The following is a 17332-nucleotide window of genomic DNA, read 5'->3' as shown; positions in this document are numbered from 1 at the left end:
CTCAGGGAAGTGGACATCCAGAAGTGCATGCAATTCATGTACCTTGTTATTAATGCTTCTAATATTGAGATGACAGACTAGGAGAGAGTTAGTTGGCCTATTAATTGTAGGTTTGTAGCTTAGATTGCAAGTAGAGGGGGTATGTGTATCTGAAGTGAGTGGGCCAGGGTTGGGGTGAATATCACCACCAAGTATTAGGTTGAGTCTATACTCGGTGATGAACTTCAGGAATTTGTTTATTAGTTTGTGGTAGTGTTTGGATCTAGAGCTAATGTGCCTGGGGTTGAGATGTTGATAGACTGAACAAGATGTTGGATAGGATCTGGTACTGTAAGTATGGTTGAAGGTGGGAGGACTTACAGCTGGGGTGATAGTATGGCCTTTTGGGACCTGAAATCCCGTAAGAAACTGGTTTTCATACAAGGTAAGGAGGTATGGTGTGAACAAGAGGGGTGTGAACAAGAGGGGTAGTAAAGAGGAGTATATCATTATATGTGATTCAGCTAGTGAGTGAAGGAACTGTTTTACCTGGTGATGCAACACCAGAAGATAGAGTGGTGAGGTAAAGGTACTGGAAGGGGGATGGGAGAATGCCAGATGAAAGCTAATAGGTGCTATTAAATGTAGGTAGTAGAATAGGGGTGGGTGGAATTATCCCAGATGAAAGCAGATAGGATCTAGAAAGTGGGGAGTGGCTATAGTACTATAAATTTAGAGGTACTGGGGCAGGAGGAATTGGGGGCAGGGAGGGAGCGAAGAGAGCCCGGCGTAGCAAGAGGCTTAACGAAGGGCTATTGCAGTTTACAAGGTTTCCTAAGGTGTCCTAAAGCTATAAGGTAAGTATTACAGCTCTAATGTAAGAGTCAATTTACTGCAGTTACAGGGGAAGGAGGCAACCACTCAAGTAGAAACAAAGAGCCCTATGGCTGACCAATATGGTGACCTGCTTAATTACAAAGCACTGTAAGTGAAAGCTTAACAAATGCTTTTTGTGTGTAACCTACTCTGTTTAAATGTTGAGAGAAACTGATTGCAGTCCTGTAGACACCGCTTTGTATGGAACTGTAGAGTTCAACTAGGAAAAGAGAAAAGCAAAAATTCTAGGGTAAGCATGAAGACAACAACAGGCAGTTATTATATAATAATGCATTCAGAAAGGTTTGGTGGGGGGGGGGGTAAAGTAGCATACTTCAGAATGAACTAAGATTTATAGCTAAGAAACCTAAGCAAGAGAGCAATGCAGTAAATAAACACTTGCCAGATTTTAAAGATATACCAGAAAAATTAAATCAATTATTCACAATTGTACAACTAGAAAATTGCCAGTAAAAGCACTTCAGGTATAGCTAGCCCAAGTTATTCAAGTCATAAAAGCACTTCTTCAATGTGTGTGTGCAATTTAAACATTAAAAAACACATGCAGCAAGGAGGAGCTCTGGAGCTTAGGTTAAGCACTGTTGTCCTTTTCTACATTATAACACGACTTCATCAGAACCAAAATATTCAGTAATGTGAAAGGCATTTAAAAAAAATGTATACAAATCATGTTAACCAACAGCCAGATCAATCACATCAACCAAAAACCAACTCAACACAATACAATGAATTATCTATTCATAATCAAAGTGCATCTGTAAAAATTAATTGCATTTAATAAACATGGATTTAAGTTATTAAATTTACCTAAATACATTAATGCATTGAAATAATTAATAAAAATATCCATGTTAATCACTGTTAAAATTACAGTTTTGATGCCTATTGTTTTAAAAAGGGCACCTTAAAAAACAGAATCACTGATCCCTGGGACAATGGTGGCATCTAATCTTAACTGCCATAATGTTTCTCAATGCTCTAACTTTGATTCCCACTGACCTCTCCTAAGATCCTTCTGACAATAATTCCAAATCTAAACCCTTTGTAATCGGAACAGCTCAGGGAATATCTAAAAAGTACATGGTTTGATTTTTTTTTTTCTGTGAAATGTCAAAGATGCTCATAAACCAGTTTCCTTAGCATCCTCTCCAGCTTACCAACATGAAAAGCCAGACTAGACAAACACAGTTCCAAACAACACAACCCCTGAAGACAAAATTCCCTCTTTTAAAAATTACTTTTGACCTGAGATTGTATTCAAAGTGGCACATTTGTAATCCACTATATATTTAAATTGGCGACTCTGTTCACACTTTGTATTTCCTTTGATTATATCCATGTGTGTGTGCGCACATTTCCATACGTCGGCTTTTGAGAAGGCATGTGAATGAGATTTTATGCCCTCAAAGTACAAATAACAAATGGTTACAATCCAATTTCAATACCACTAACAGGGCTACTTTAGCCTTTGCCCAGTGATCCTATGGTTTATGAAGCCAGGGTGGATCCTAGGGAAGGTCAATGGGAATCAAAGTTACAGCATCTTGAAACATTATGGCAGTTACAATTAGACACCACTGTTCCTCCAGCATCAGTGATTCCATTTCTACAGTGCCCTTTTTGAAACTGCAGGTATCATGCATGGGTTTAGGATTTTTACAAATTCATTTTGATTATAAATAGATAATTACTGTGTGTTGATTGTTGGTTGACACATAGGTTCATAGGTTAGTACTAGGCTAACTGCCCTTGCGAGCCATTTTAAGCCTAGCCTGTGAGATTCAAACTCTGTACCTTGTGTTTGTAAGGCAAACACCTTAACCATACATTTTAAATGCCTTTCATGCTGAAGGGTTTTTTTTTTTTTTGTTATACAATAGTGTGATTTTTTACTGGTTTATCTGGCTACCTCTGACTCATGAAAGCAGTTTTCAATATTTACATTACCACTTTCATTACAGCTTGTGTGGGGGGATGTGGACAGTGTGGTTGTTATTTCTTTAACCTTCCTGACAAATCTCAGAGGCATGCACAATAGGTCACTATAGCTTATCTTAGTGATAGCGAAATGTCTGGATCAACAGATTGCAATAAATTAATGATCTTTTTAGTTTCCTGATAAACAGTGGGCACATACACAGCTGGTTATTTTTCGGCATGAGGAGGCATGCTGTTATTATGCATCTAACAGCAGCAGGCTGGCTTGCCTTTGGGGGGTAAGATGAAGAGATTAACTGAACATATATCTGACAGCAAATACTTGAAATATACAACTATAGCCATTTGTGCTTTCATCCCAATCTAATACCAGATGCATACACAGAAGGTGACGTTTTAAGGGAGTGGAGAGGCAGGCATTATTCCCAGATTAAATGTATGCATCCTAGCATTTTGTTTTCTCAGTGTACTATGAATGAATCAGTAAAATCTAAATAAAACTCCAGCCAAGACAGAACTTCCACTGAGTGACCTCTCAAACCTCTTGTATCAGAGACACACTGGATACATGCAAATGACCCCTATGAACATCAGGTGTTTCAGCAACATGGCAATTCTGAATACCCATGCTCGATTTATTTTTAAGCAATTTCATTTGTCAATTTCAGGCCAATAACACCAAACACCACTAGCTGTGGATATGCATATTTTGAACTGGTTATGACCTCATCAGCACAGCACAAGTGAAGTGTTTAACTAAGCATAAGAAACACAGAGCTGTCTGATGTCCATTACCATTAAGGTGACTGCAAACTAATCCAACTAACAAACTAAAACAAAGAGTTTGAAGGTCACACAGAAAAAACAATCAGTAAAAACTAAATTAAAACTCTAGACAACTGAAAAACAAAATAGAGAAGAAACCACACAGTAGCACAGAACGAAATGATAAAGCGCTTTTCGTTTATTCCAATAAACAAACTTCTTCAGATCAAGAAAAACAAAAAGTCACAGCTTAAATACTCTCTGGGCTAATAATAACAAAGTCAATTAACTACTTAAGGTGAAAGCTGACTTACAAGACACGCCCTATTTGCAAACACAACTAGACTAAAAACTGCTTTTAAAGTAAAAGCTCTGAGAATTTGTAGTTTTATCTTGATACTTTACTTATTACCAATTATGTTCAGCACACTTGATGTGCTTCAACATACACAGTTTAGTGCACTAACATAGGTATTTGTATTAACTCAGTTTTACAAACACCAGCGGAGTTTATTTATTTATTTATTTTGTTTATTTTACATTTGTTAACCGGGCTAGTCTGACTGGATATATTTCCATTTTCAGCAGAGGCCCGGGGAGAAAAGCTCCACATATGGACATAAGAGATTTATAATGAGTACAAATAACAGGTTACAGACTTGTAGCACTTCAACAAATGCATCTTGATTACAAAAAAGAAGGCGACTGAAAAATTTCAAGATAAAACTAAAATACATTATATTAAACATCATTACAACTTCTAAAAACCGAGAAAATAATAAGAAAGACCAGGGAAAAAGAACTAAAACATTGAAACCTAAAACTAGATTACAAAGGATTAAACTACCTAGACTATCTAAATACTATCATCTTTAGCATTATTACATATTGTAACATGAGAAGAGAGAGTAAAGGGTCAGGAGTTAGCAAAAAAAAAAAAAAAAAGCAGTAGAAGGACAGTGCAGAGTTGAAAAAGATATAAGCTTCCTGGGAATAGAGTCAGAGACACAAGGAATAGGATTTGTGAAGAGAAGGAGGCAAGGTAGAGATGGCCAGTTAAGGGGAGGGAAAAGGGGCGTACGAAAAGGGAGAGAAGAGAGTGGTAGGTAAGGAATTAACATTTAATCAGGATTTGAACAGGGACACATCCAGTGGCTTTTCAGGTAGATTCTAAGTTTTTGTTTAAACAAAATAGTAGATGCCATGGAAGTAAGTTCGGTAGGAAGTTGATTCCAGTGTTTACCCAAGGCATTTGAGAAGAGGGAGTCACCAGCTAGGTTATTAGATTTTGTTAAGGAAACTAGCAGTTTGTTTGATGAGCGGAGGGAGTTTAGATTAGAATATGTGGTTAAGAGGTTAGAAAGTGCAGGTGTATTTTGACTTTGGTAGAGAGCTCTATGGACAACTAAGTTGGGAAAGAAGTAGCATGTTAGACAGTTCAAGCCAGTTAAGTTGCTGCAGATTCAAACAGTGATGTGTTCTAAAAGGCTTACCAGTAACAAATCTAGCTATGTTATTGTAGGTGGTTGACAGTTTGTGAAGATTGTTTTTTTTGAGGTTAGTGTATACTGGTGAGGCATAGAGAAGAGTAGAAATGAGATGAGAGTGGGCAAGAGTAGCTTTGGCTGGGGAGGTTAGGAAAGTCCTAATTCTATAGAGAGAGCCGAGTTTCCTGTTTACATTTTTAATGGTATTATTAATGTGACAGTCAAAGGTAAGGTTGTTGTCAATTGTGACACCTAGCAGTTTGGTAGTAGGGTCAGGTGATATAATGGTTCCATTATTAGATAAGATAGTGAAATCTAGTGCAGGGGATCTGTTAGTAGGCTTAAAGAGTAGGAGTTTGTTTTTTTTTGCGTTAAGGAGTAGGCAACGTTTTAAGAACCAAGTTTCGACTTTGGAGAATATATCTTGAGTATTAGTTTGGAGTTCAGCAATGGATTTAGCAGAGCAAATTAGTGTGGAGTCATCAGCGTATTGTAAGCATGTAGCCTGGGGAATAGCTGCTTGTAGGTCGTTTATAAAGAGGGAGAAAAGAAGAGGTCCAAGGATAGAGCCTTGGGGGACCCCAAGAGAGATAGGTAGAAGAGATGATAGTTTCTTATCCCAGAGAACGGCTTGTTTCCTATTAGAGAGATAGGAATTGAACCAGTGGACAGCTTTAGATTCCAAGGAAAGAGATTTGAGAATTTGTATAAGGAGAGAGTGATTAACCATGTCAAAGGCTTTGGATAGGTCGATAAAGAGAGCTGAAGACAGGATGTTATTATTACGATTCTTGTTAAGGTCAGTAAAGGAGAGGAGAGCGGTGGTTGTGCTATGAAAAGGCCTAAAGCCATGTTGACAATTAGTAAGAATGTTGTTTTTTATTAGGTGGTTCATTAACTGCTGGTGAACACATTTTTCCATGATCTTAGCGAGTGGGGACAAGAGAGCTATGGGTCTGTAGTTAGAATAATCATAGGAGTTACCTCCTTTGTGTAAGAGTATGATGTGTGAGATTTTCCAGATGTCAGGTATGGTTTCTTCACTTATAGTTCTATTAATGAGAATAGATATGGGATAGGCTATTTCGGAGGCTGCTTTTTGAAGGAATTCGGATGGAAGTTGGTCTGCTGAGGGGGAGCATGGTTTTGAGTTTATGGATACATCTCTGTATAAAGGAGGTAGAGATGGGTAGAAGCCTAAAGGTTGGTAGTTTGAGGGATACAAGGTCAGGGATGTTAGTGTTATCACTAGAGAGAGGAGAGGCCAAGGCATTAATAGTGTCAGTAAAGAAAGAGTTGAAAGTATTGGCTATATCAAGGGCAGAATTCTTTTCAGACCCAGATGGGGATGGAGTGGAAGTCTGTCCAGGGTGAAGAAGTCTATTTAGGGTTGACCAGAATTTTTGAGGGTTGTTGTGATTAGCTTGCTGGAGGTTACTAAAATAACTCCTTTTATCAGCGAAGATGGCTTTTTTGGTAGTGTTTCTTAGGTGCCTGAAAGTCTGTTGGTCTATAGGAGATTTGCTAGTTTGCCATTTTTTCCATGCTTTATTTCTAAGTAACATTTTTTGTCTTGTATCATTAGATAGCCAAGGGGCAGGTTTAGATTTAATTTGGATGGAGCGTTTTGGAGCATGGTTATCTAGAATTGTTAGGAATGTGGTGTTAAAGTATAGGACAGCTTCTTCAAGAGGCAGTGTCTTTACTGGGTTCCAGTTACAGGCATTTAGTTCAGTTTTAAATTGAATAGTGTTGAAATGTTTGAGATCGCGTAGGGTTCTAAAGATTGGAGTATTGTAAGGGGCATTTTTCTGACTTATAAGTTAAATTGTGATCACTAAAGTCATCAGGTAATGTTCCAGACTTATATTTTAGTAGAGGTTTATTCACGAGAATCCAATCAATAATACTTTCTTTGTTATTAGGTTTGTTTGTCCTAGTAGGGGTGTTTATTGTCTGTGTAAAGCCATGGAGGTTGATATGAGAGGTTGGGTTATTAGTGTTAAAAGAGGTCCAGTCTAGGTTAAGGTCTTCTAGTATTATGGTTTCTTGTGGGTGGGTGGAAGTGGTCCAACTGAGGATATTTTCTAAGGTAGTAACGTTGTTGCCTGGTGGTAGATAACTACAGATAATATAGATAGATTCTTTAGGGTTAAGTTGAAGCTTTGAGATAAGAAGTTCAGACTTTATGCACTTGTAATTATTATTTCTTTGCCTCACTAGCTTAGTAGTAGGCTAGATTTACACATTTTTTATAGACAACGCTAGTTGTACTTTTAGTCTGACTATTTGGATTTTTAGCTTTTAGTCTAGTTGCGTTTGCAAATAGGGCGTGTCTTGTAAGTCAGCTTTCACTTTAAGTAGTTAATTGACTTTGTAAGTATTAGCCCAGAGAGTATTTAAGCTGTGACTTTTTGTTTTTCTTGATCTGAAGAAGTTTGTTTATTGGAATAAACGAAAAGCGCTTTATCATTTTGTTCTGTGCTACTGTGTGGTTTCTTCTCTATTTTGTTTTTCAGTTGTCTGTTTTGCCTGTTCAGTTTAAAACTCTAGACAAGCTAGAACTTCCACTGACAGACCTCTCAAACCTCTTTTATCAGAGGCACATGGGATATATGCAAATGACCATATGAACATCAGCTGTTTCAGCTATATGGCGCTTTTGAATGCCCATAGCTTATTTATTTTTAAGTCTAATGGTAATGGACATCAGCTGGGTATAACAGCCCTGTATTTCTTACGCTTAGTCAAACACTCTGCTTGTGATGTACTGATGAGGTCATAACAAGGCCAAAATATGCATATCCACAGCTAGTAAAGTTTGGCTTTATTGGCCTGAAATTGTCCATTGAAACGACTTAAAAATAAATAAGCCATGGGCATTCAGAATCGCCATATAGCTGAAACACCTGATGTTCATAGGGGTCATTTGCACATATTCCATGTGCCTCTGATACAAGAGGTTTGAGAGGTCACTCAGTGGAAGTTCTAGCTTGGCTGGAGTTTTCATTTAGTTTTTACTGATTGTTTTTTTATGTGACCTTCTCACTTTGTTTTAGTGTAGTATGAACTAATACTTTGTCAGAAAAAAAGCTTAAAAAGCAAACAAGCCTGAACTTTCTGATAAAAGATGCCACTAAATCAAAAGGCTGGGGGATCTAAAATGTACCTCAGTGCATCTAGAAAAGCATAAATGTGACTGGGTAGAGCAGGAGGCAAAGTGGCACCCAGTCTGATTTAGCTATACATTCAATTATTACTGTGCAGTCTGCCTTACCTGAGGTGTGTTGTAAGAATGCAGGAAAAAGTAAAGTTAAAGAGTAACACTGAATTTATTTTTCTCATCCCTAGCTTTTGTTCAGGACATTACTGAATCAAAACAGTGAGGGGGGAACTCTAAAATGTACCTTTGAACATCTAGAAAAGCTGTGGATTCTAGGGGCTTAATTCAATTTTTTCCCTCTACAATTAACTACAGTGCATTCTGCCACATTTAGGGTGCACTGAAATGAGGAAGGAGAAAGCTGAAGACTAAAGCAAGATGTGTGGAAATCAAGAAGAAAGTACTGAAGTGGGAAGGTCAAGAATGTGGTGGGGCTGCATTGGAGCTCTTTGCCTAAGGCTGGTCCTGCAGCTAAACACATAAATCCAGTGCACATTGGAAACATTTTTAAACCAGAAACATCTTTATTAAATTATCATGTATGGCATATGCAATCATTCATATAAATGAAAACAAACCGTACTGACATGACTTTAGTTGCAAACAGTATTCATCACTTTTTATCCAGTCACTGTCAGTCAAACATTACATAGCACATTCACATCCTGCATTCTTTTTAACTCCGTTCCTCCTCTGCATGTTTTGTTCCCATAATTCCCATTTTTTTCCATGTAATTTACTCCTACCCTTGATTCCAATTCCAGGTGTTTTACCTGTGTTACTACATTCATTGCTTCTAGTAAAGTTGGTTTACACTCTTATTTCCATTTTCTAGTAATTGCTTTTTTGGCTACCACCATAATTAGACTCAGCAAGGCCTTACTATGTCTAGGCAATTCAAATTCTGTATCATAGCTACAAAAATAAAATAATAATAATAACTTCCTTAGTTATACCAATTTGCTCACTCAGTATCTCTGACAGAGCTGTCTCCTGGGAATCTTTAAAGTCTGCCAACTTGTTACACTCCCAGGAAATATGTTCCCAATTACTCTTTCATCATCATCACATCCTCAATACTTGCTGTCTACCTGAGAAAAAATATTTGGAGTCTACTTGGGGTATAAAAATATCTATGTAAGAGTTCCAAGCAAAGATCCTAAATCTTCTAGACTTTGTTGCATATTTGGGAGAAATACATATATCCTACCCATTCTTTCTTTGTGAATTTCTTATCCAATCTCTCTTCCCAATCCTTTCTAACCTCCTCTGATTGATTCTTAACGTTATCATCCAATATTTTGTATGCTCTACTTCTTCTTCTTTCGGCTTTTCCCGGTTAGGGGTCGCCACAGCGGATCACCTGTCCGCTCATGATTGGCAGTGGAGTTTTATGGTGTGGTGTTGCCAGCCCGGCGCCCAACCTTCCACAGAAGGCACACACATGCACGCACTCACACCTAGGGCCAATTTAGAGTTTCCAATCCACCTATAGCATGTCTTTGGGATGTGGGAGGAAACCGGAGCACCAGGAGGAAACCCACGCGGCCACAGGGAGGGCATGCAGACTCCACACAGAAGGCACCCCAGCCGAGGATCGAACCGGAGAACCTCTTGCTGTGAGGCGACAATGCTAACCACTGCACCACCTCGGCCATCCTATTTTGTATGCTCTACTTAAATTATTTTTTTTTTTAACAGCATCTTATGTTTCAAATTCTATTAAAAACTCTACCAGTGCTTGTGTTTTGCTTAGGATCCCCCTATTTCTTTCTCTGTGCCTATGCTCTGATATCAATCCTCGATAGGAATGGCAGCCTCTAGCCTGCAGTCCAAATAAATTCTTGGCCTCTTCTCATTCTATTACCTTTCCCACTCTAATTATTGCTCCCAGTACCTTGGTTCTTTTGCCAGTTTTCTCCAATAAATTCCAGACCCTCTCTTGCCTGCTGTCTGTATCCCTAACTGCAGTCATCCCTATCAGCAGAATTTCCTTTCTCCATTACAGTGCTGGCTTAGTTGTTAGATTCATAAAGTAGCCAAAAGTATTCTAATATTATGTATGGTTACTGTTATTTTCATTAAGGATCTGCATCCAAAATCCTAGTCTCTCCTTGTTTCTTGAGCTTCCCCGGTTCATTGTCATAATTTTCCACTTTGAATTACAGGTTTCTGCTTGTGCAATGTATAGGAGCCTTAACTGTGTAGCTCTGAAATACCCTTTCAAACCACCACGTAATCCCAAACCACCTCGATTAATTGGGATAATCTGCTTATCCCACTTGATTCTGGTCATCTTCACCTCCCAGATAAAACCCAGGTTGATAAAAATACACCTGACCTGTGTATAAAACTAAACGGACTAAAAATATTTAACTGACTGTATCTTGCTATCCATATAACAGAGCTTCCAATTTCTCAGTTTTTGTATTATCTTTTGTTTAGTCTCTTCTCACATATCCTTACCTGCCGCACCAGAATTTATGCACGTTAGCAACATCATAAAAGCACAAAAACAAATGCCTCCAATGTCAAAAAGAAAAAAAGACTGGTTGGAACTTCTGAAGGTAAATATGTAATCGCACAACTTGTACTTTCCCAGTAAATTAACACCACTCATTGTATCAAGAATATTAAGGCAACCTTTACCCCACCCCCCATTATAAAGCAACGATGTGGTGTGTGTAGGGAGGTGGCCTGCCACTTTCGGTTCATCCCCCTATATGTTTCATGAAATCTGTTCTTGAACGGCTCCCATTCACATAAAGATTAAAGACTAATCTACAACTTCTTGTTAATGTCTGCAAGAAAAAAATGCCACTCAAAGCTGTTTTCCGCTTTAACATTAATCAAACAGACCCTGAAAGACAATTTGTCACATTCAAGTTTTCACCGAACACTCGATTCATTCCACTAGTTGTAGGTAGTGACAACATATTGCATAACTTCAAATGCCAGACCTTACACTACAGTACACGAGGGGTAAACACAAAACCAGAACTTCCAGATTAAGTCCACTCACTTCGCCTGTCGCCTCAACTTATTTTAAGAAAAAATGTGTAAACTAAGAAAAAGAATACACCAAACAAATACGCAGGTATCGTACTATGCTTCCACCGTTTGTTTAACGCTAGTATCAGAAAGAGCTTTCAGACCCTAAATTCTCAAACAACGTCTTAATTTGCATCCAATGAAAACTCAGTTAACAGATTCGTATTAACATGAAAATAAAGAAAATCGATTTATCTGCATACAACTTCAAACTTTCTTATTAATTGGTGACTGTAATCATTCATTATCAGGGTCAAAAATCACAGCGATCTGTTAAGATAGCAAAATCAAAATGTGTAAGCCAAATGAAACTGTGATACAGGATATCAAAGTCAACATTTTTGGGAGGAGTGGGTCGCAAAACAAGCTTATCCAAAGATGCTACCCATTCAAACGCCAGATGTTTCTTCGAAATTAAAGATAAGGGACGTGAACTTAAGTGCCTGGCATGTTTTGCACATTGATGGGACAAGCACGACACCACAACGGGTATTACCTTATTAAACAATGGGACCCTATCGCCTTCCTACTGGCAGCCTGAATACTAATGGCCAAAGACGGTGGTGCAGTTTGGGTTCTTGCAATAACAAAAAAGAACCAAGAACTGTCAGCAGGGAAAGCACAGGCCTTTCACATGGAAGGCAGAACCATCACGGTAGACAATGTAAAACTAAGTGCCAGCCAACGATTAACAAAACAACGTTATTACTAACACCACTGTGTACAGACCGTGATTAGTTCTGTCAAAATAAGAGGAAAGAATATAGAGAGCTTAAAAGAAACACAGGCGTAAGACAGCCTCACAGTCTGGTGGTATTTTCAGAAAGTAACATCCGATTTGGAAAAAATATTTGCAATCTCAGAACAAACAAAAAAGAAAATGCGTACCTCGCAGAACGAAAACCGTGCCACGTTACAAATAACGAGCTAAACTATCAAATCCCCTCGCCATACTTCAAAGATCATTAGCTTTTTAGACAAGAGTTGCTTTTCGTGTCAGACGAAATATTGTACATATGCTGCCTCTAACAAAAGTGATCGACATACACCGTTAATAATCAAAGAACCACACCACATAAGTTACAGTTTAACAGCACTGCACTTCAAAACTATCTAGCATACGCAGTTCTACTCCACTGAACATAAATACTAGGTCCCACAATGCATCAACTGCCACTTTCAGATTTTAAGAAATATTTACAAGCTATCGTGTGTAATCCTCTCTGGTTCCAACCCCCCGCCCCCCATGCAGCATTACCTAAAGACAGATTTCCAATAAATGCTTTCGCTGCGTCCTCCTACTGCACGATGCAGCACACGTTAGGATGGACACGAGCCAAATTAATACTAATATCTTGTAAAAGTAATAGTACCACCAGTTTTGTACTTGGTCATACATTTCAAGTGCCCCAATTTTTAATTCAAAGCTTCGTTCTGATCTTTATAAAAGTTATTAATCATTTCCACAACAAACACAGTGAATTAATATAGTCAACATCTGATTTTAATTACTAAAGCCCTAGACTTATTTTACCTTAGAAAATACATGGTATTCAAAGTCCTCTTATTTTCTCAACGTTTTAAAACAATAGTATGGACATAAAATTTCGCCGATTTGAAACAGTTGTCCCCCACTTATTTTTGGCTTTGTCCCGATCCTGAAGGTAAGACGCTGAGTGCTATCACTAGAATTTAAGAAATTCACACTTCTTTTCATAACAGCGCAGAAAGTATGTACAATTCTCAAGAGATTAGCTCTTAAAAAGAGAGTGAAATTTTCATGACAGAGTTCCTACTGCTAAACTGATTAACATAACTATTTTTGTTTCAGGTAGTAGCTTAGGCAAATGGAGATAGTCCGCTTATGTAAATCACTCATCTCCTAAGAGATGTTCAAAACCCCGCCCACACAATCGAATGCACTCAGTGCGCTTGGCTACACCCTTGGAGAAACTAGTGTGAGTGTGTGTGTGGTGGGGGGGGGGTGCAGTTCATCTCTCACTGTAAATTGAATTCCGCACACTGCTTGGGCAAATCTTTGTCAAAAGCCTAATAGTGCTTCGGTACAACACGCTTCTCAACATAAAAGGCAGAGCTTAGTGAAAAAGAAAATGCATACGCATCAGTCACCTTAAAAGCACAACTCATTTTTCCTGTCAAAATGAATATCCGCGTAGTTATAGCAATCATCCAATATTGTTAAGCATAATTCCATTTCCATACCCGATAATGTGTATCATCTATACATCCTACTGGTGCAGAAACATCGATGCCTGTTAATGTCAGGCCCGCAGCAGACCTACAAAAGCAAGACTCAGTGGGTAGCCAATACCATCCAAGACAAGAAGTACGATGAAAGTAGCTGCACACTACCCGGATCTCATCCCTCTTTTATATCTCTAATTAAGATACTGCTAAAATGAATACATCGCATAGCACGGTTATCTCTGTACCAGTAATCTGGGTACTGTTTAACCTTCCCTAATTTATAGGCTACAAACGGGAAAAGGTATCTCTGCTGCTTTGGATGCTGATGTTGAACAAATTGAATAAAAATTGAGTTGCTACGCCCCTTAGCGACCAATGAACACCAGTGCACACTGCAGCTGATGCTAGCACAAAATAACTGCCTACTGAGGAAAATAAATATGCTCAGACGTTTTCTTACACTTAGAGACATAGACTCACACATTAATTTTTTTCACATTAAGGCAATTATAATAATTAACAATTAAAATGAACTGCTAATGGTAGCCCTCAACCTTTCATCTAAACATGTGGGACACTAATCACATTATGTTGAAGAACAATGGAGATGCCGGCTAGTTCACTTGTATGCCCTTTCACAGTCATAAACTTAACTACTAGAAAACATTGATATACGTCAGTCTAGGAAGTTCAAATAATCAGCTGAGAATTACCCATTTGCTCCTTACAAACCCTTTATTATTCCACTAGAACTTGCCTGTGATCTGTATCACATACATCGGCCATGATGTCGGTAAACCAAATACAGTTCGACTCCTCATTGCTTAGAATCAAGACAGAGCAATTATAAATATCAGTTGTTGTTGAGTCTTTCGGCTTTTCCCGGTTAGGGGTCGCCACAAGGGAACTCCGGTCCGCTAATGATTGGCAGTAGATTTTTACGTGCCGAGTTGCCATCCCTGACGGACAACCTTCAACGAATGCCCATTCACGGATGTCGCCACACAGAAGACGCTCTAGCTGAGCATCGAATCGAACAGGAGTACTATGGTTACCACCTGTCCCACTTTGTGAGGGACAGTCCCTCTTTGGGCAGTTGTGTCCTGACAAAAAGTTGTAAAAATGGCAAATGTCCTGAGATTTTCGGACAAAATTATTTCCTATATTTTATGTAATAGTTGCATACAACAGTTATTCTGTATCTGAAATACCTAAATGTTATAAGAAACAGAATAAGCAACTAAAATGCTACAAGAATAAGCTTTTATTTAGGCAAAAAAGTTTAAGTTCTATCCTTTCTACTGGCGGTGGGTATGTGTCAGCCTGTAAAATCTGATATTTGTACCAATAATGTCCCACTTTGGCCATTTGAAAAGGTGGCAACCCTAAGGAGTACAGGACAATGTCTTACTGTGAGGCGACAACGCTACCGCAGTACCACCACCACAGCATATTATAAATATCAGTTAATGACTGTAAATAATGGAATGGGGATTATGACTTGACCATTGTAAGCAATGAATTTGTAAATATAGCCTAATGTTTTCCTTTAGTGTACTTGTAACACTGCTGTTGTTAAAAAAGAAACCAAAGGCTTTTTTGCTGAATGTACAGAGCTGGCCTACAGTTAAAATAATCTGGTCAGATATCATACAGAAGAAAAAGTAGAAAAGCACCTAAGGAAAAAAAAAGAAAAGGTCTGGATACTCGTGAACACATTTATCAGGAAGTTAGTAAGGTCATTGAGGGCCCACAGCAGCTCGACCATGCATCAGTGTGGATGTAGCAGAAGTGCTCAGACAGGATGAGGTGCACATTAAAAGTGAGGCACATCAGTATTTGTACATGAGTTATGGAATGGAATCTTAAAAATCCCCTAGCTGCATCTGTAAATAACTGGCAAACCAGGTGGTTCGTCCTCTGCTTCCACAACAACACTCTTGTTGACGTCACTCCAGAATTCCTGCCACACCCTAAATCTGACATCTATTTTGCGATTTTCACCCTATAATGCAGATTAGTGCAGTCCACAACTTTTGCTGTCAGCCTCCACATGGAAGATTTTCTCTTAGGAATGGCCTACCTGCCAAACATACCAAACACTGTAACTCTTTAAGAGTCATTTATTTTGCCTCCTTTGTTTCTGTTATTGTTTATTAAAGTTTCATTATCTTTTCACCAAGCAAATGGGCCACTCCCTCTTTTGACTCAATCTCAGTGCTTGGAAAGGCAAGATACATTGTTGGCCCTTTTATCTTGTCTTCAGACAGGTGCATCCAAAATTGCTTTCATATGCCCTTAAACCTACCCAAACAAAGTTTACAGTCTTTTGATGCAGTCAGTCATACCAACCAACAAAAAGTAATTTAAGTGATGGTTGACTGACCAACCTCCATGCCCTTTGCTGTTTTACACATTCTAATTATGAGCAGAACTTCTCAGGAACTGCACAAGTAACCCACATATTCCATAGGCATACAGCAATCCACTTAGTAGCACCCCCCCACACACTTTAAATCCCAAGAGCATATGGGCAACAATCAGGAGGATGACTTAATCCATATCTGTCTTTGCCATGAGCGCCCATTCCCTTTTATTTGTACCATATCAAGTAACTTATCAAAAAATATGTAGTAGATGGAGGTGTCATCTCCCATGTGCCCCTACCAGTCTAAAATCCCCTGGTGTCTTCTTTAGCGCCAGACCAGCAGTGAAATATGTTGAGAACAATGGCCCTTTAGCCTTTTCCATATCCAGTTCTTTGCCCATTTATTCCTCTAAACCTCAGGCCTCATCCTAGCTGAATTTAGTTTTTTTTCTGCTTAAACTTCATAAACTCCACTATCAGAATCTTGGCTGCTGCCTGTTTGTATATTCTCTGAGTCATGGCATCATCTTCTATTTGGTCCAAAGAGGGCAGCCTCCACTGACTTGTTCTTATGTCCTCTCCCAACTTTGAAACAAGTAGCAAAGCTCTCCCGACCTCCACTAGACAGGGCAGACATAGGTGTCCAAACTTGCACTGTTCAAGAAAGCACTGTCTATAGCTAAACTTAAAACAAAATATGTGGTATCTTTCTCTTTTGCTGCCAAGCCATTCTCATTTGCTGACCTCCTAAATCCCACTACCATCTGCCTTATAAGGAAGTCACAGATGGTATGTTCCATTCTACCTCCATAATTTAGATTTCACAATATCTACCATGTCTCACAGGAACTCTGGTTCAATACCTTCTTAGAATGCATATATCTTTATAATCCAGCATTCATAATACAGACATGCCCTTTGCCATAGGTGGGTTATGGTCTGTTATGACCCCCTCCCATATATATTTTTGTGAGCCATACAGCCAACTCATCCATGATCATCTCATATTTTTCTCTCCTTTTCTTTCCTTCTGGTCCCCTTTTTTCTTTTAGGATGGTCCAGTAATGAAAAAAGATCAGACTCCCCTTAGCTATTCAATGCTTTACTTTTTTCTGACAAGTGTGTGCCTAAAGGTTCTGCATCTGAAACATACAAGGGCTGACTACACTATACCTATACTGATCCCCAAATGCCTCATGCTCAGCCACCCCCCACCCTAAATGTAATGCCCTAACCCCTTCCTCTTCCCAATACCCACTCACTGCTGTTTCTGTACTTTCTGACTTATGTGTCACCAAAAGCTCAATCAACTTATCCAAATTCTCTTCTAAACTTTTTAACCTGTTCCTCCTGGTTCCAGTTGTCCCTCCTTTCCCTAATATGCTCTTCTCTTCCTGTGGGTTCCCTTTCCTAACTGTTACCCGAGTTTCTTTACCTACAACTCTTCTACTTCAGTCTCTGGCAGCTTAACTTCAT

At 38.7% G+C, this 17332-nt stretch overlaps 1 protein-coding gene across 3 annotated transcripts in view; it reads right to left on the bottom strand.

Annotated features, from left to right (window-relative positions):
• B4GALNT1 (beta-1,4-N-acetyl-galactosaminyltransferase 1) overlaps positions 1-13780 on the bottom strand; it is a 2012712-nt gene extending 1998932 nt beyond the window's left edge. Inside the window, exon 1 of one of the 3 annotated variants that reach the window (XM_044083592.1) lies at positions 13504-13780. In XM_044083592.1, the coding sequence (XP_043939527.1) occupies positions 13504-13520 (17 nt within the window). In that variant the 5' untranslated portion in view covers positions 13521-13780. Of the gene's footprint in view, positions 1-12168; positions 12456-12814; positions 13131-13503 lie in introns of those variants that run through there. The other 2 variants (XM_044083594.1, XM_044083595.1) reach the window with 2 other exon arrangements.
• Between the last annotated feature and the right edge of the window lie 3552 nt (positions 13781-17332).

The sequence above is a fragment of the Protopterus annectens genome, chromosome 9.part0, assembly GCF_019279795.1.
Source record: "Protopterus annectens isolate FY-2018-M chromosome 9.part0, PAN1.0, whole genome shotgun sequence".
NCBI classification, from domain to species: Eukaryota; Metazoa; Chordata; order Ceratodontiformes; family Protopteridae; genus Protopterus; species Protopterus annectens.
The sequence above is the reverse complement of the archived record's forward strand: the minus strand, read 5'-3'. Positions and strand labels throughout refer to the sequence as shown.